This window comes from Gopherus evgoodei, chromosome 20 (genome assembly GCF_007399415.2).
Source record: "Gopherus evgoodei ecotype Sinaloan lineage chromosome 20, rGopEvg1_v1.p, whole genome shotgun sequence".
NCBI classification, from domain to species: Eukaryota; Metazoa; Chordata; order Testudines; family Testudinidae; genus Gopherus; species Gopherus evgoodei.
In genome coordinates this window covers 8,633,968-8,653,032 of record NC_044341.1, presented here as the reverse complement: position 1 = coordinate 8,653,032, position 19,065 = coordinate 8,633,968, and the positions used below count along the sequence as shown (strand labels likewise).

Here is a 19,065-nt window from a genome sequence, read left to right as displayed (position 1 = left end):
CAGTTGTGAAATATGTTAGATGTATTTTTCCCCTTCATATCCATTCCTACCTCCCCCCTCCCTTTTTATTATATACATAAACTGGATAGCATGTGATTCTTCAGATCAGCAGGACAGGAACTGGAATATAAAAGAGCAGTGTGGAAATATGTAGGAGGAGTTTGAAGTCCATGTAACACAATGAGGAACTTATGGAACCAGAGGATCATTAAATTTGGGGTATAATTCTGGACTCAAGGTAGAATTGTTTCAAATAGCAAATCAGTAACAGGAACACACTATGAGGCAGAAATAATAAGGTCAAAGTGCATGCAGTGGGATATTTAATATATATTAGTCTCTGGCTCTGTAAATAAAATTGAGGCAAAGGGCAGAATGTTGGAAGACCTTGCACAGGATTATTTCCTAATTCATCAGTAACTAGCAAGGGAAACTCTCTCAGATTTGATATGCCAGAGAGCAGAGAAAGTGAGGTTTGGAAGAAGCAGGGCAGGAGTGGGGGTGCAAAATAGTAAAAATCTGAGTAACCTATTGTGAAAGAAGAAAAGTAATGAGACTGTTGGATACATTAGTAAGAGAACTCCCTGCCCCTTGAATAAAAAATTGAAATGGATTTGAGGATTCAACAGGTTTCACCTCTGGCGACTGTTTTCACACAAATAACTAAATAGAGCAGGAAGAAAAGCTGGGCTCTGCAATACTGGGACAGCAGAGATGTTGCCAGTCCGGACAGAAATATACTGGAGAAGTTATGAGGAAACCAGCATGATGCATCAAGTACTGGGCATGCTAGCAGAGTTAGCTTGATACTTCATGAGCAGTAAGTTTACCCACGAAAAAGTTAAATAAATCACTGATCCACATAGGATTACAGATGGAGGAGCAGTTTTAGATGGATTAGTGAGGTGATTCATGAAGTGATCAGAGGGAAAACGTATGCAGCTATTCAAAAACCCAGAGAGATGAAAAAGTGATTCAGAGGCCCACACATAAATACCTAAAACTGTCCAGTACTACTGGTTCAAATCCAACTTGGATCTTTATCTTATCAAATTGTATAAATAAAGTTCCATACAGTTAACCATGTGAGTCTTTCAGATAAGACGTAAAAACTAAAATCCATGCAAGAACTACACGATTAAGTGTTTGCTATAACAGTGACCAAAATGTCCCTACTGTTGAGCAGCATGCTGTGTACCAGTTATTTGTTGTTCTCTGCCCAAGAAATGGCTGAATCTCAGTGACACTACATGCACTGTGAATAGTTTGCAAGGCATTTTGGAACCCTTCAAGATGAAAGATGCTCTGTCTAAAATATTAACGAAGTCTCATCCAAAAATCCCAACTGTCCAATTATTACAGTGGCAGTTCACGAAACCAAAATGTATTCTGAATCCAATATGCAATGCTCCACTTGCTCAGTGAACTTGCATATCTCCAGGATTTTCTTTGGACTCTGCACTTTGATGCTAATGATCAGAATAAAGCTGGCCCTAACACTGTTGATGTCCTATGATGGCAAAGTAAGAATTTCCACTTAATTTCCTTTTCCATCTTGCTGCCCCAGGCTTGTAGGGATAGACTGTGTCCTTGCTTAAGTGACACTTTTTGTTTTGGACTCTACTGCCCTCTCCCACATACACCTCTACCCTGACATAACGTGACCCGATATAACACAAATTCGGATATAATGCGGTAAAGCAGTGCTCCGGAGGATTGGAGCTGCACACTCGGGCAGATCAAAGCAAGTTCAATATAATGCAGTTTCTCCTATAACGCGGTAAGATTTTTTGGCTCCCGAGGACAGCATTATATCGGGGCAGAGGTGTACAACTAGCCAGGTGAAGAATTAGTGGGACCTTTAAAGGGCAAGAGTGGGTAGTTAGTGACAGATGAGGCTGATATTGCTGAGAGCCTGAAAGAATTCTTTGCCATAATATGCGAGAGAAAAACTGAAGGTCAGGGCAACAAAGAGGTCTAGTCCGCACGCAGAGCGAACAGCCAGCAAGACTTCATTTCACAAGGCAGAGACTTCTTGGAATGCCAGAAAGATCTTCTTGCCAAGTTTCAGCCTAGAGCAAATATGCCTTGCTACAGAGTTACTGTGAACCAATATTATTAGTTAGTGAACTGGCAATCGGAACATTGACAAGCCTGTAACAATAGTGGTAAGCTGCAAGTTCTGCTATAATATAAGAACTCAATATCTAAGCTGCGTGTCTCCAAAATGCACTGAAATGGAGCAGCTGAGTCATTCAAATTCTAAAATTGAAGCTGTCTATTTTAGATCGACTTTACCTAAAGCAGTTAGCCAGTTTTCCACTCACCTCCCTCCATCTCAGATGTTCTGTTTCTTATATGTATGGGTGGAACACAAAGAGCTAGAGAAGCCAACTGCAGGCAAACCATTAACAAATGGAAGTGTGATTCTTTGTAGTTAAATCAATTGCTAATGAGCAAATCTCTCTATAGGAATTACTTTGGAGTGAGCCTGCTGCATTTCAGTATCTGTGCACCAACCACCTTTTGAGGATCCCAACACCGCACCTTTGTAACAGTGGCCCCTACAGCGTGATATTAACTTCCCATCCACATTCATTTCAGAACAGCCCTCCCCGCTTTTAAGACCTTTGTAATTATTTTTTTTTTTTTCAGACAGGTACTGTGCTCTAGTTAGAGAATAGTCATTGGCAACATCCTGCCTGCCTTCGGAAGCAGAGCCAAAGAGACCCTTCACCAACCAGGGGCTACCGGGGCGGGGGGAAGAGAATTACTGCAATCTTCCCCCACACCCAGCCAAGCTCCCCAATGAGGCAGTTGATAAAGGGGTGAAACAGGAGACAGACACTTCCTTTTGCCTCTGGCTTTTCTCATCTTAACTCTTTCCTTGAAGCCTGCAGGGTCACTACCCTGGAAACATCTCTGAAGGGGAAGCAGAACTGAAGGGAAAGTCTGCCCAAAAACCAAACGTAGTCCAGACAGACAGCTAGGAATTAGACACATTGAGCCAAAAATGTCAGAAATTTGAATTTGGAATATTCTCTAAAAAAAAAAAAAAAGCTCTTTAGCAGGGGGTCTGGTTGAACTGGCCCACTGCTGTGCAGGCAGATAAGGGGTAGGGTGAGGAGAGAACAGGTCACTCAGCTACTGACTATGACTGACAGGTCTAGTTCTGCTCCCAAGCTGCAAGCAGGCTGAAGTATTATTCACTGAAAGAGCTACGTGGATCTTAGCATGAAGAAGAAAGTAGTGTATCTACAACAACCAGTCATGTGGGGATAGAACAGAACACATTTCAGAACATTTCCCTCTAAGCTAGTGTACTTTGTAACCTCTGTGTGGCAGGGTATTAGAGCTAAGACTTGTAAAAAAGAAAACATTCACTAACTAGTTTACACTGTAAGTTTCTTTGTTCCAGTTTGGGAAGTTTCTTGCAGTACATGTCTGTCATGTTTATTTGAGATTCAAAACTCATTCCTCTGATATCTTTTGTCCATAGATAAGATACATTCAGCAACTACTTAGGACCAAAGTTGTTTATCTCGAGGGCAAATTAACCAACTGGAGACTCTCAGCCAAATCAGACCAAAGGCAAATCTCAAACAGGTTCAAGCTGTGCAATATCTGAAAACTTCTACAAAAGCATAAAAATATAGAAGACAGTTTGATTAACTAAACATTAAGCAGAAGTCAAGAAAAAACACAGGAGATTTGTGCTTATATAAATATTTAGTGGGACTGTGTCTAAACACACTCAGGTCTGTTTCCCATATTTAGTGCAGAAAGGTTTATATGTATTCTCAGCTCAATCCACTGAAATAGCTAACAAGTTTAGGGCAAAAATTGAGCTCTCAGATTCACATTGCAGGTCCCATAAAGCAATCCAGGTTTCTTGTCTTCCTTTGCCACATAACAGCTATTTGAAAAAGAACCAATAAACATTACAAAAAAGTCTGAGTATATAGATGTTTGGAAACATATCCTACTGAAATGCCTTTTACAGAAACAGAACAGTAAATTGTTACAAATTCATTCATAAGCATAGATTAGATATGAAACACCCAATAATTTATGCATCCAACTACCTTTGCATTGTGCTGAAAATTTAACTCATACACTTCCATAATGCTGGTAAGCTACCATATCAAATCATGTCTAATATTAAACTCTGGAAGTTGTGTAAAATAAACTTACTATGTGAGAGCTTTAAATACCTAATTCTTCAAATTTACTTCTGCCCACTATATTCCTTTTCCTGGGCAGACACACCCAGAACATATTACAGACTACTGCCAACGCAGGAAGGGCAGTGCCACTACGTTATGCCATTTCCTCAATAGTCCTATTTTCTATTAAAAGAACCAGAGCAGCATAATTATACACTAAACCCATCCTACCTTACCAGTTACTGAGGAATACAAACTGGTTTAGTATTCAGAAAATAAAATATTTCCAAAATTGAAATCTAATTTATATAAAAAGGACAAAATTAGTAACTACAGGTATAAATTATTCTCAGGCCAATTTTACCCAAAAACCTTTACAAGAATGAAGGGAAATAAACAATTAATTCAAGAGTTTCCAAGTAGGAGGACTAGCATATTTACAGTCACTTCTATAGCTTTCTCCTCCTGCAACTTGAGGAAACACCACTAAAGAAATAATGAATTAATCTACAGCAGCTAGACTATAGCCTCCTCTACACACAAAACTTGCATTAATTTAGTTAATTTTATCTATATAGCAAAAATGATCAAAAGTAACTTTGGGCAAGTCTCAAATATCCAGAGACTTTTTAGACAGACCGATAAAAATGAAAACAAAAAATGGACATATCCGATAACCAGAAGTTATAGTCAGGAGCAGCAGAAGAGGTAATAAAAGTAGCTTAACCAGACTGCAGCAGAATTTTGTATTGATTCAGTGAAACTGGAAACCAAGTCAGAGGGACCAAAAGGCTCAAAAGACTGACAACAGGATATGGAACATTTCTCTTACAGGTTATTAGCTGAAATCTGGCCCAGATTAGAAGAGACTGAAAAGATTACTACTGCCTGATGACACTCCAGTAGTCCTATATGAAATTAGTTGGTGATCTTTTTAATTAATCCCTGGCCACATCAGTTGGTATTCTTCTGTGTAACCTCAAAAGCAATGAAAAGAATAGAATGAACTACCCCTCCCTCTCTCTACTTGACTATCACCAATGAAGGGATAAGAATCTCCACCTTAAATCCAACATGGCACCTTTCAAATAAGCCACCACAAAGCAAGAAAATGATGTTGTGCTAGTAACCAGTATGAACCAGAACTGATTATGCGATTACTGTCTTTAGTATCTTAGAGCTCTATAAGAAAGGAAAAGTCAGACATCTTTTTTTATGGTTCCAGAAGAATTATGTTTGCCATTACCCAATTCTCAAAGTGCAATTCTGTAAAAAAAGTCTTCATTTTTCATGGCAGGATATTAAAATATATAAGTTCTTATTTTGTTATTCGTCAGGAATTCATCGTCATGGGAATCAGCTAAGTGGTCAGGTCAAAAACTGCATCACATACAGGTCAGAGTCCTTCAGTGGACAAAGAAATGTAACCACATAAATAAAAACTTGGATTGTGTGAAATATTCCACATGCATTAAGTTTTCCTGCCTTGGCACAACACCTATTAAGTAATGGCATAAAAACTGTCACATCAGATATTCCACTGGTGTGTCTCAGCTGCAATCTCTACCTGTTGAGGGCAGATTCTCTGATAAAAGAGCTAGGCTTTTGTTACGAAAGAATAAATAATGTGTGACAAAATTGACTAAAATCAACTGTGTGTAATAGCTGGATATAAAACGTTGCAATATTTAAATGAAAATCTAAGTACAAAGTTAACTGCACTCTGGTAAGTTTGTTCAACAAAGTGCTTGGAACTCAAAGTTGCATACTTAGCACAAGAGCTTGGAAAAAGCTATTGAGAGAGCCTTCCCACCACCCTCCCTTAAGTTTGGTAGAGTACAACACGAGCTCTGGCTACAGCACAAGAGATCTACTCCCTAGCTTTGGCCTGGCCTCCACGCAAAATACAGCAATGGCTCATAAAACTGTAGAAGAAGGAATCATATCCCCAGCCACTGGACTTCAGAAACATGAATAAAGTTCTGATTCTTGATAGTTTAAGATTTATAATGCCATAGGTGTGCAGAGTAATGCAAACAAATTAACAAGTTCTCAGTTCTGAGTATTTTGCAATTTAATTTATAAACTAATGGGGAAAAGTTGGGTAAATTAGTGGAGTGGAATGATAAAAACAAAGAACAGAAGAAACTCTTAGAAGAGCAATTTTTGTTCAAACGAAATATAAGTTCAAGTCATTCAAGCTGTCATGTTAAATTATTATGAAAAAATAATCCTCATGGATCAGGAGAGTTAGAGCCAATGGGGAGCGCTCAAGTGACAAAAGTAGAAAGTTGAGGGGTTTGATTTTCCGATAAAGCCAGAAGAATATGACTAAAACAATAGGATTCCAAAGTTTCACAGTTCTCTTATGCTTCATATCCAGAATGTGCATGTGAAAAAAATAATTCAAGCTGTTAAAGCCAATCAAAATGAAGGATTACACACTGACAATGCACATGCTCTGGAGTTTTCCATATCTATAGAAGGAAAACAGCAGCATCTTAGTTTACAAAGCTCTTTTTTAACCAGCAGGCAAACTAGTAGATTTATTAGGAGCCATCTTTTCAAAATGGAAGTCTGCAATCACATCTCCAGCATCTGCATGCACTCTACACGCATTAGAATAGATTATGGCATACCTATTTCTCATTTACTGGGAGCCAATACCCCTCAAACCCACTTCCCCATGACACTGAAGCTATAATACAATTGTCTGTATGGCCTATTCTGCTACAGAGAAATATATCCTAGCTCTGAAAGTTTATAAAAACACTTGCATTTGTTGAACTTATTTATAGCCAACCAATTCTTTGTAGAAACTATTTCCTTTATTTAAAGAAAACTAAAAGTGCAGACCTAGAGGCTCTTGCCAATCTGATAACATTTTAACAGAGCCAAAAATATAAAAGGGGGAGGAATCTGAAGCCGATGCAGTAGCACTGAATGATCTCATTAGGTCGCCTCATGAAATTAGACAGATGTGACTTCACTCCTGGATTACACTCCTATATTTAGTTTATACCTAATATGGACATTTAAACTACAGAACTGAAAGTCATTTCCTTTCCTTGCATAAAGAAAGCCCCTTGACCCTTTGTCTAGCCAACGATACAAAGATTAAGTTTGGTCTCTTTAGAACACTGCAACACAAAGAGCCTTGTAATTAATGGGAAGTTTGGTTTATGTTTTAAGCTTTAATATAAGCAAATGCAGCATTCTACACACTGAAATCAGACTGTGCCACAACGGCAAATTTTTACTTGAAATGGAAAATATTCAACCTAAGTTTATAGCTACGCTCTCCTCTTTAGCAAAAAGCCAATATAGGAGTTAACAGAACCAAAGACCAAATTTCTGCCTAAAATCACAGAAGTATGAAAGTTAAGCAGGAAGTTTCCTGAAGACAGAGAATATGTTCAGGCACTCAGATACCCATTGTGATGAGCACAGTATAAGGGGACTGCCTTTTTGGGTACTAAGTGTTTCAAGGGTGGAATAGATCAAATCAGAGTAATTTTACAAATTAAGTTTATTCACAGTTTGAGAAGTAGCTGCAAGAAAAAAATTGTAAATGAAACTTGACTATTAATAAAGATCACTTTATATAATGTTTTCCCATACTCAAAGTACTTTACAAATAAGTTGGGTTTTGTTACAAATACAGATTTACATCAGTTTTCTGTGCAAACTGTCCCCCGACAGAGATCTTGCTGCAGTAGGGCATTCAAAGCAAAGTTACTAACGGTTTAGTTTCACCTAAATCGGTAGTTCTCACACTTTTGTATTGGTGACCCCTCTCACACAGCAAGCCTGAGTGCAACCACCCTTATAAAGTAAAAACACTTTAATATATTTAACAGCATTATAAATGCTGGAGGCAAAGCTGGGTTTGGAGTGAGGCTGACAGCTTGTGACCCGCACCCCCATGTAATAACCTTGAGACCCCCTGAGGGGTCCTGACCCCCAGTTTGATAACCTCGACCTAAATCCTTGGTCCAAGCTCAGTCCTTCACTCCTCAGGCCAACAGAGTGTGAGTACCATGAAAGCAATATGCTTTGGTCCAGAACACTGCCCCTACATTGCTTAAGTGACTCTTTTGATAATCCAAGACAAAAGGCCAACAACCTCCAGAAAAAGTTGAATGCAGCCACCCTCAATTTCAGGGGACTGATTGATATAGAGAACCTCTACCCAAAAAGAACATACTAGTTACTGACAGGTATACAAGTTCCGCTCAGACTTCATTTTAAGATTAAATGCCCTTCTAAAAGATATGTTTAGCTCAATCAGGATTTATGGGCTTGATGCAGGAATCGTTAGGTGAAATTCTATGGCTTGTGTTATGCATGTCAAGCTAGGTCAGTGATTCTCAAACTTCTTTTTAATGGCGACCCCTTTCACATAGCAAGCCTCTGAGTGTGACCCCCCCCCCATCAATTAAAAATGCTTTATATATTTGAACTCCATTACAAATGCTGGAAGCAAAGCAGGATTTGGGGTGGAGGCTGACAGTTTGTGATCCCCCCCCCATACGAAGCTTGCAACCCCCTGAGGGGTCCCCATTCCCAGTTTGAGAACCCCTGAGCTAGGTGATCATAATTGTCATCCTGACTGTAAAAATGAGTCTATGAATCGATGAGTAAACTCTCATAAGCCAAACAAGAAATGTTAACATGAATTCAAGTCCCCCATTGCCCATTTTGAAAGAGTTAAACCTTTTAAACAAATATGCAACCTCACGGAGTACAAAAGTCATTCTGTCTCAGAAGCACAGAACTTACTGTTTAACTAGCAGCTGCACTAACACACACAGATGTTATAATGAAATGCAACTCAGAGCTTGCTCCTTCTCTGGAGAATGAGAAGCACTCAGCTAATGGGTCTAGGTAAAGAAATTAGGTTCTCCATCCTCCCGTTGTTGTAGTAGAACTCTCTTTGCTAGTTCATACCAACTCAGCCTAGGCATGGCTAGTATATTCGATTCATATAACTGTCTGCCATAAGCTACTTCCAGTCTCTGAACAAGGTCTGAGACACACTGGGGATAAAACACCAAGAAGGGCCTGCAATGGAGATGTGAAAAGCTAGCTGTAGATAACAGGGAATTTTCTTCTCTGTCCACTCTGGGGATAAGCATGCAAAGGAAAAAAGGAATTGCTGTCATTCCAACTAATCTCAGAAGAACTGTTTCTTCCATGAGGTAGTCTGACTGCCTCCTCCACAAGTTAGTTCATGCTTGCTATCCCGTACTGCAGTGGTTCTCAACTAGCAGTCCAGGGCCCCCTTGGGGGGACCGCAAGTTTCTGGGGGTCCACAAGTTTCTGGGGGTCCACAAAGCAAGGCCGGCACTAGACATGCTGGGGCCCAGGGCAGAAAGCTGAAGCCCCACTGCATATGGCTGAAGCCTGGGGCCCAGAACCCTACCACCGGGGCTGAAGTCAAAGCCTGAGCAACTTACCTTCACAGGGCCCCCTGTGGCGTAGGCCCCAGGCAATCATCCTGCTTGCTATCCCCTAATGCAGAGGTTAGCAACCTACAGCACAAGTGCCAAAAGGTGGCACGCGAACCTATTTTTCATGGCACGCAGGGTAGGCTGAGCCGCTCAGCCTGCCACCGCTCTGGGGTTCCCACCGCTGGCCCCTTGCCAGTGGTCCCACTCAGTGCCCGCTGCTGGACTGGGTTTCCTTCCCCCAAGCTGGCGGCGGGCTGAGACCCCAGCGGGCAGAAGCTGGCGGTGGAAACCCCAGAGTGGAGGTAGGCTGAGCTGCTCAGCCCACCGCCGCTCTGGAGTTCCCACTGCTGGTCCCTTGCCAGCTGGGGTCCCACTCAGCACCCGCAGCTGGCCTGGGGGAAGGAACCCCTGACTGGCGGCAGGCTGAGACCCTAGCTGGCAGGAGCCGGCAGCTGAAACCCCAGAACAGGGCAGGCCGAGTGCCGCTCCGGGGTTCCCGCTGCTGGCCCCTTGCCAGCCAGGGTCCTGCCACTGGTCCCACTCAGCACCCACTGCTGGCCTGGGGGAAAGAACCCCACACTGGCAGCGAGCTGTGACCCCAGCCGGCAGGAGCTGGCGGTGGAAACCCGAGCGGTGGTGGGCTGAGCCACTCAGCCCGCCACCACTCTGGGGTTTCCACCGCCAGCTCCTGCCAGCCAGGGTCCCACTGCCGGTCCCACTCAGTGCCTGCTGCTGGCCTGGGGTTCCTTTCCCCAGGCTGGATGCGGGCTGAGACCCCGGCTGGCAGGAACCAGAAGCCAAAACCCCGGGGGGGGGGCAGGCGGAGACTCTCAGCCCACCACCAAAACCCCAGAGTTGGGCGGGCTGACCCACTCAGCCCGCTGCCACTCAGGGTTCCAGCTGCTGGCCCTTTGCCAGCTGGGGTCCCCGCCGCAGCCCCACTCACCTTGCTTCCAGTTGGAGTTCCAGCGCAGGCCCAACTGTGGGGTTTTGGCAGTGGGCTGAGGGTCTCCGCCTGCACCCCCTCTGGGGTTTTGGCTACTGGCTCCTGCCAGACAGGGTCCAGGCCTCTGGCCCTGCTCAGCCCTACCAGCCGCCAGCTCCACTCACCTCAGATGCTGATCTGGGGTTCCAGCCAGTAAACAACCGATCACTCAGAAGCCTGTGTGCATCTTAAAGTATCCAAAAACATGCCATCAGACATTGGAAATCTCAGCAAGGAAAAGCAAGGGCAAGGATCACACTAAACTAATAAGATCTGCATTTTAATTTAATTTTAAATAAAGCTTCTGAAACATTTAGAAAACCTTGTTTACTTTATAATATATAAACAAACTACTGTTATATGTAGACTTAGAGAGAACTTCTAAAAAAAACATTAAAATGTATTACCGGCACACAAAGCCTTAAATTAGAGCGTACATATGAAGACTCGGCACACCACTGTTGCAAGGTTACCGACCCCTGTCCTAATGCTAGTCCTGGCTTTTATATGCAGAAAAATAGTAGTTGTGGCACAGGTGGGCTGTGGAGTTTTTACAGCATGTTGGGGGGGGCCTCCAAAAGAAAACAGTTGAGAACCTCTGTTGTACTCGACAGTGATCTTGAGTCACTTCAGGTAATCATTACCCTTGCAGCCTAACTTCTTAGGATGCTAATACTGTCTTTAGGGTGCTGCCACTGAAAGATTACAGACGCTCCCCAGGTTACGCAAACCCAACTTAGGCAAATCTGGATCTACAGAAAAAGTCCCGCAAGCTTTTTTTTTTTTTTTGGGGGGGGGGGGGGGGAAGGTAATTATTGGGTATATGCTCCCAACTTATGCAAAATTCGACATCTGCAAGGTGTTTGAATCTGAAACTACGGACTCTCCCATTCGCTCATATGGGTAACTAGTGAGTTTACATAAACTTTCCTCACAAGTGTGCTATTTTCCAGCAGTCAGCTAGTGTCACCTTCTCAAATACTTACATGTGACCTCTGATGTCGCATTCATAAGTACTATCTTCCCATGATTCTGTGCATTCCCTAATATACACATGATTAGAGACCATGACAATAAAAAAAATGCATCTCAAACATCAATGGAGCATATGACAGGATTCAGTCTGCCATTGCCTTTGATGTGCTTTTTTGTTTGCTGATCTCTATTAGGTTGATGTGCTGAAACTCTTTGTTCTACTGTGTGACTGTTTTGAGACAAGGTTTGTGTACACAAAAGCTTTTGATTTTTTCCCCCTTTATTGCTTATACAGTACTAATAAAGCCCCCAATACTTCCCACTGAAGAGTGCTTTCTTGGCAGTCGCCATGTTCATATAAAGTGTTTATGGTGTAAACTGTTACAGCTGCTTCAGAGGATGTCAGAGCAAAAGTCTGTTTCCCTCACAAGATACACCGCAGATATCACCATGGTCCTATTTGTAGCACTTGATTTTGGGCCAGAAGACAATGGGTTCAAATCCACACACTCAGCCAATGCTCACAGCACCCCGGGGGAGGGGGGGCGGGAAATCAGTGCACTGTCAGACATCTTCCAGTTGCAAAGTAAAACAGAGGGTCCGTTGAGAAACTACATACAGATTTTAAACTTGAAAAAGCTAAGATGTTCATAAATGGAACTGCCTTAACATTAACAGCAGCATTAGGGGGAATACCTGCCAGAAATAAAATTATTGGTTAAAAACAGTACAACAGAAATTCAGCAAAATGTTGCAAGTGACCTCCAGTCTAAGAGGAGCTAATTCACATGTGTAACCATTACTAATGGTTAATTGTTCCAAGTTTTTTATCCTGTTTTCTACTGGGGTTAAACATTAGACAGAACTTGATGTTGAAACTTGAAACTTTTAAAAAGCTGAATATAGAACCAAGTATCATTGCTCTGCTTTTTTTGTTGTTAAAAAGAGATATTAGAAAACAGATGCAGATGAGAAAACAATGGGGTTTATGGTTATGAGCACTAATGCCTCCTCCAAAGCAAATGGCAGTTGTTAAAGAAATATGATTTGCCTGATCAAAGAAGGGGAAGAAGTTCAATGCCAGTTTCTAATGTATGATTCATTATAATTAATTGCCTTTGAGGACATGCAAGACATTTAATCCTCAGTGTATAAAGAATCACTTATGCTTTGCCAATATTTGCTCTCAAACACTGGGAAACCACTCCCCCTCCCCCCCGACCTGCCCCACAAATAAAAGCAGACAAAGAAAAGGATAGCCAGGTGGAGAGGAATAACAAGATGTCTGTTACCCATAAAACAATGTTTATCTTTTCTCACCCTACATCTGAAATACATTTGGTGTAAATTCCCAGGTGCAGAGGCTATTACCCGATTATCCTTCACTGAGAATACTGTACCCAGAGAAAAGACTGTCTAATGAGATTACCTGTGACGAGCCACTCCCTGACAAGATCATCTTCTTAGGACGATGCTGGAAATAAGTAACATTGCTTATTTACTGACTGGGTCTTGTTCTGATTGTATGGTTTTGCTGTCAAAGCAAACAATTATGGCAATGACACGTTTGAAGGATGACCTGTTACAATATACAGCTATCATACCACCCATGAGACACAAGATCTCTAACAAGGGATGGGCCTTGTTAAAATGTGACCAGAAAACCAAAGAAAACACTGAACATTGGCAATTCAGTGTATTCTTCCCTCTCACCCAGCACTGAACCAATGCTTCAGCATGGTGTCAAAGGGCACTTGGTGCTAGAGGCGCTCTTACACATATGACAAAATCAAAGTCTTTGGCACTTGTAGTTAAAGATCCCATAGCACTTTTTGCAGGAGTATGGATGTTAGCCCCAATCTGGCTAACTATAATTTACCTTCTCAAATGCTCCCTGTAGTTTCAGTGTAATACAGCAATTCCCTCCTTTCCTAAACTGTCTGGGAATACTGATGTGCTCTATGTTCACCCTGCTGTTACAGAGTATTCAAGCTGCCCTCTAGAAGGGGAGGTGGGGTGCTGGGCATCCCTCATCCACAGCTCTTTTGCATGCCATCTTAAACAAACCTTACAAGAAGCTCTGTGTACTCTATCATCAGGTTTCACAGATGAGTGCTTCTATTTGACTAAAGAAACATTAACCCAACACTTAAAAAAAAAAAAAAAAAAGCAAAATCCACACAAGACAAACTGAACTGCAATTACCATACCATAGGTTGCTTTCTAAGAGCTCTAATCAAAGCATATTGCCTGAGTTGCTATGCGTGATACCTCATGCTTATTACATTTCAGTCTTCATTACTGTAAGATGCCACTTGGGTCTTTTAAAAACATTCCAGTTAGACAATGGAAGCAGGCCTCCCTTATCAATAATACATGTGAACATGCTAGGAAGCTACACTGAAAGCACATGGGGAATGAGATACATCACTAGTTTCTTTATGAGCTTCTTAGGAGGAAGACTTAGCAAACCTTTGCATTTGTAGGTTAAAATGGGCTGCAGACAGCCTATCAGTGAGGTTAATGAAAGACAAATTATACAAATACTAAAACTATTCATTACCAGAGACCACCAGTATAAATTTCACAAGCGACACCATACATTATTCTTCGCACAGCACATCAATAGCTTTGTACTACAGAAACTGTTTTGCTATCCCTACATCTAGTGCTTACTTTTCAAATATGCCTCAGCACAGAAAAGACAAATATGAATTACAACAGCCCCCAGTATGAATATTGTCTTGAGAAACCCTCAAATTGTTTTGATTATTCTAACAGCTTTTTACAGTTGTACATGACTGAAAGCTAACCATGGGAGCACATTTTTCTCTAGTCAGTTCTGTCACTGATCACAATCCAATACGATGGCCTTAAGACCAAAATGTTGGGAATATAACCAGACTAACTAATGCTTCATAAATTTACTTCGGAAACTTTAATCCATACCTGTATTTTATTTCAGTCCGACTGCTCCAATCCTGTCTACACAGGTCATTTGGCACAGACTTCATGAACCAGACTTCTCGCTTGGTCAGTGTCTTTCCATTACATTACCTCTATATTAAAAGGTTCACTGTGCACAGGCTGCGCAAAAGATTGTAGTATTCACTTTGGTAACGGATTACTTAGGTTCCCTATTCCATGCAATCTTTTGGTTTTACATTCATTAAGTAACCACAGAAAATGTCTTAATGTTTTTTTAATCTATTCCACGCATGAGGCTACATCTTCTGATTAACTGGAACATATACACTGTTTCCTGGTTATGGGACATAATGCCTGACTGCAACACCAAATTAGCTTGCCATTGAGGTTAAGCTAAAAATTAATAGGTGTCTTCTTTTAAACGTTCTATTTGTTTTGACCTTAGCTTATATGGAAATGACCATCTTAATTGTCCTGCTATTTTCTACCCAGCTGGCTCCCCACTAAACAATAACTGCATGACAGACTATTGTTCACAGAAAGAGTGATTTAAGCACAATGTGGGATAGGTTACAGAGCACTGGAAATGGAAATGGCTTTTTAATCAAGTTGCCAGAAAAAACTTTTCCTTTCTCCCTACAAATGTGGGATCTTCCTCTAAGATTTCCCCTGATCTAAGCATCAGGAAGGGAAAGATAATGCCCTGGACCAGTTATGAGCTTTTTTGTTTGTTTTTTAAAAAAAACCTGATATTGACTTTAAAGTGACAAGATGGATGAAGTAATTTCTTTTATTTGACCAACTTCTGTTGGTGAGACTCACAAGATTTGGAGTGACATAGAGCTCTTCTTCAGGTCTGAGGACTTGACTTTAAAGGCAGATATTATAACCCCAGATGAGAGTTGTGAGATGGTATTTTCATAAAATTAGGAAGGAGAGATTCCTAGTGGTAGGCAATACTCACTTATAGCCCTGGATGGGGTGAAGGTTTGGGGGTGGTGGTCAGGGGACAGGGAACAAGGGGGTTTGGGTAGGCGTGGGAGTCCCAGGGGGCAGTTGGATTGGGTGGAAATTGGGGGTGGTGGTCAGGGGATGGGGAGGCGGATCCCAGGAGGGGGCCAGTTAGGGGGCAGAAAGTGGGAGGATCGGACAAGGAGTGGGGGCCAGGCTGTTTGGGAAGGCACAGCCTTCCCTACCTGGCCCTCCATGCAGTTTTGCAACCCTGCTGTGGCCTTCAGGCCAAAAAGTTTGCCCACCCCTGCACTATCCGGTCGAATTTTCAAAAGCACTGCAGTGACTTATGAAATCATTGAAAATATCACCCTAGATTTACCTAGCACAATAAGGCTCAAATCCTCATTGAGATCTCTGCGTGCTATTAGAATATTAAATAAGCATTACAGACAATTGTGACTAACATTTCAAATAAGAATAATCTATATTTTACTTTTTACTGTCACCATTTGTACTGTGCTTCTATGATTTAAAATATTTTGAAAAAAAGGGCAAACAAAACAAGAATCCTCTGCTGCAGTGTCTTCTCTAGGTGGTTACTAGTACATCCTCTGGTACAGACTTGATACAACCTTTTAAATAATGGAAAGGTTTTAGTTTTTAGAAGTGGGTCACTTAACTTCAGCACGAACTTAAAAAGGTCTTGGTGGAGGCTTTAACTCCTCAACTCTACCCCTGTGGTTGATATAATGAGCAGTTTCCAAAAAAAGAGAGATTAAGAATCTTGTATTATCCTCTCATGGCACTGAACAGAAACCTCATTTGAAGGGTTAAAAACAGTTTTTAAAAAGTGAGTCCCCCAAAGTATTTTTCCTTGATGAATAACCTATGGGCAAACAAAAATATTGCTACTTATTGCTCACAAACTTCTTCCCCCACTTTGATGCAGAAAGGATGATGCTGCATCACCAAAGAGCCCCAGAGGAACCAAGATTTTACATCGTACAAATACACATTTGAGAACCATATGGCATTTGCATTATTTTATGATAAATGCAAATACAGTGCAACACCACACACCTCTCTCCTTGCCTGGAAGAAAAATTGGTTGTGTATTTAAAGGCCTATTATGTTTCAATCAAAATAGTTAAATTGTTGCAGAGAAGAAAAAAGTTATTAATGTTTTAATAACTAACTGCATGCACACAGGTAGGGACAAACTGTAGGGAGGTGAACTGTGGTGCATTTGTGAGGTATGGAAAATAGAAGCTATTCCTTGCCATTTCAACATTGAGCACATTGTCTGGTATGAAGAAATTATAATAGCAACAGTTGCTCTCCTTCCTGTTTGGACAATTTTTCTGTAAAGTCCATGCATATTCTTAGTATCTTCAAGTATTTCTGTGGTTTGTATTATCATTTGCTAACTATATGAACATATTTACTGTAGGTCACAGCTTCAAGACCTTTAGGTAGCTTCCACTTCCTGGAAAACATTTAACAAATTGGCACACACCTTCCTTTTCAGTTGAAGACTACACAGGGTGCCCTGTCTTGAGTTGTCTCCAGCCCTGCATGCATTTCCCCTCAAGTGCAGCAGGAAGGTGGGCATTACCTACAGCCACTGAGGGCAAAAGCATTTTGCAGATCTAAGAAAAGGTTTTGGAAACACCACAACAAAGAAATTCACCACTTTTCACACCAAGAACGGGTGAGTAACAGACTATTCACCGTCTGCATAACAGAATGATTTCACCACAGCATGACTTCAGCCGCTCTAGCTTCTGCCTCATCGACTCTCCATCTCTTTTTTCAAATCTCAGCTGAAGACATCTTCTCTGTGCCGCTTAAACAAGGGGCTGGGATAGAACTAATCTGATTATTAACTCATAGGGGTAGGTCCATGAAACCCACAAAATAAATTACATTTGCAACAATGGCGGGGGGAGGGAGGGACTAACAATGACTTCTAAAGAGTGAAGATCTCTCCTCTTGGGGCAGTTTCCTCTCTCCCACTCCAGAGAGTTTCATCAAAAAAAACTTTCCCCCTCTAAACTCTGATCCCCTCATACAAGGATCCCGTGTGCATCCCGCACCAGCCCGACCCCCGGCCGGCCGGCATGGCGAGGGAGACCCTGGACGAAGGACGATGATGTTGGGGGGGGGGAGGCGGCAGCGGGAAAACCCCCGGGGAGGGGGGAGGCCTCGCCCCAAGGCGGGACGCGGGGGAATTCCCTGCTGGGAGCGACCTAGCGCTGCTCAGAGGGAGCCGCCCAGGGACGGGTGAGCGGAGGGGACTCACCGGGGCTGGCCACGGAGGCCGGGAGCGGCCGGACCCGGAGAGGGGGAAGCCGCGGGGGCTCCCTCGGGGGGGTGGGGGGGTTCCTAAGGGGAGGGCTACATCGCCCCCGAGGCTGAGTCCGGGGGGGGGGGCGGCGGGGATGGATTCAGACTTGGAGCTGGGGGGCCGGTCTCCCCGGGGTGGAGAGTTGAGAGCGGGGACGAGTTCCAGGGGGCGGCCGGTCTCCCCGGGGTGGAGGGAGCTGAGGGGGGGTCCCGGGGTGGAAGAAGCTGAGGGGGGTCGGAGGGGGCTGACGGCGGGTCCCGGGGTGGAGGGGGCTCGGGAGGGGGCTGAGGGCGGGTCCCGGGGGGCGGCCGGTCTCCCCGGGGTGGAGGGGGCTGAGGGGGGGGTCCGGAGGGGGCTGAGGGGGGGTCCCGGGGTGGAGGGGGGTCGGGAGGGGGCTGAGGGCGGGTCCCGGGGGGCGGCCAGTCTCTCCGGGGTGGAGGGAGCTGAGGGGGGGTCCCGGGGTGGAGGGAGCTGAGGGGGGTCGGAGGGGGCTGAGGGCGGGTCCCGGGGGGCGGCCGGTCTCCCCGGGGTGGAGGGGGCTGAGGGCGGGTCCCGGGGTGGAGGGGGCTGAGGGGGGGGTCCGTAGGGGGCTGAGGGGGGGTCCCGGGGTGGAGGGGGGTCGGGAGGGGGCTGAGGGCGGGTCCCGGGGGGCGGCCGGTCTCCCCGGGGTGGAGGGGGCTGACGGCGGGTCCCGGGGTGGAGGAGGCTGAGGGGGGTCCGGAGGGGGCTGAGGGGGGGTCCCGGGGTGGAGGGGGGTCGGGAGGGGGCTGAGGGGGGGTCCCGGGGTGGAGGGGGCTGAGGGGGGGTCCGGAGGGGGCTGAGGGGGGGTCCCGGGGTGGAGGGGGCTGAGGGCGGCGCGCCTCCCCAGCCGCTCATACCTTGACGAAGAGTTCGATGAGCGGCTCCTTGTCACCGTCCTTCAGCCCGTTCACCGGCACCGACAGCGCCATGCTCCCCTGCCCGGCCGGCAGCGCCGGCTCGCTCCTGCCCACCTCGCGCGGACCAACAGACGCCGCCGCTCCCAGCACCCGCCCTGAGCGCGACTGACTGACCGACCGACCGCCCCGCGCTGCCGGCGCCAGAGGGGGCGGGGCCGGACCAATCAGTCTCTGTTAGGGGCGTGGTCTATGGGGATAGGGGCGGGGCTGGGACAAACGAGTCCCCGGCCGGGCGGACTCTGCGGGAGCCAATGGGAGGGGGCGTGGCCTATGGCTACCGGACGGGAGTGAGCCTCGGCCTGCAGCTCCGAGGGGTGGG

The 19,065-nt window shown here is 44.3% G+C and overlaps 1 protein-coding gene across 1 annotated transcript in view; it reads right to left on the bottom strand.

Moving 5' to 3' along the window:
• CLIC4 (chloride intracellular channel 4) overlaps window positions 1-18,840 on the bottom strand; it is a 53,346-nt gene extending 34,506 nt beyond the window's left edge. The window contains exon 1 of the mRNA XM_030539120.1: window positions 18,687-18,840. Within this exon, the coding sequence (XP_030394980.1) occupies window positions 18,687-18,758 (72 nt within the window). The 5' untranslated portion in view covers window positions 18,759-18,840. The remainder of the gene's footprint in view (window positions 1-18,686) is intronic.
• Between the last annotated feature and the right edge of the window lie 225 nt (window positions 18,841-19,065).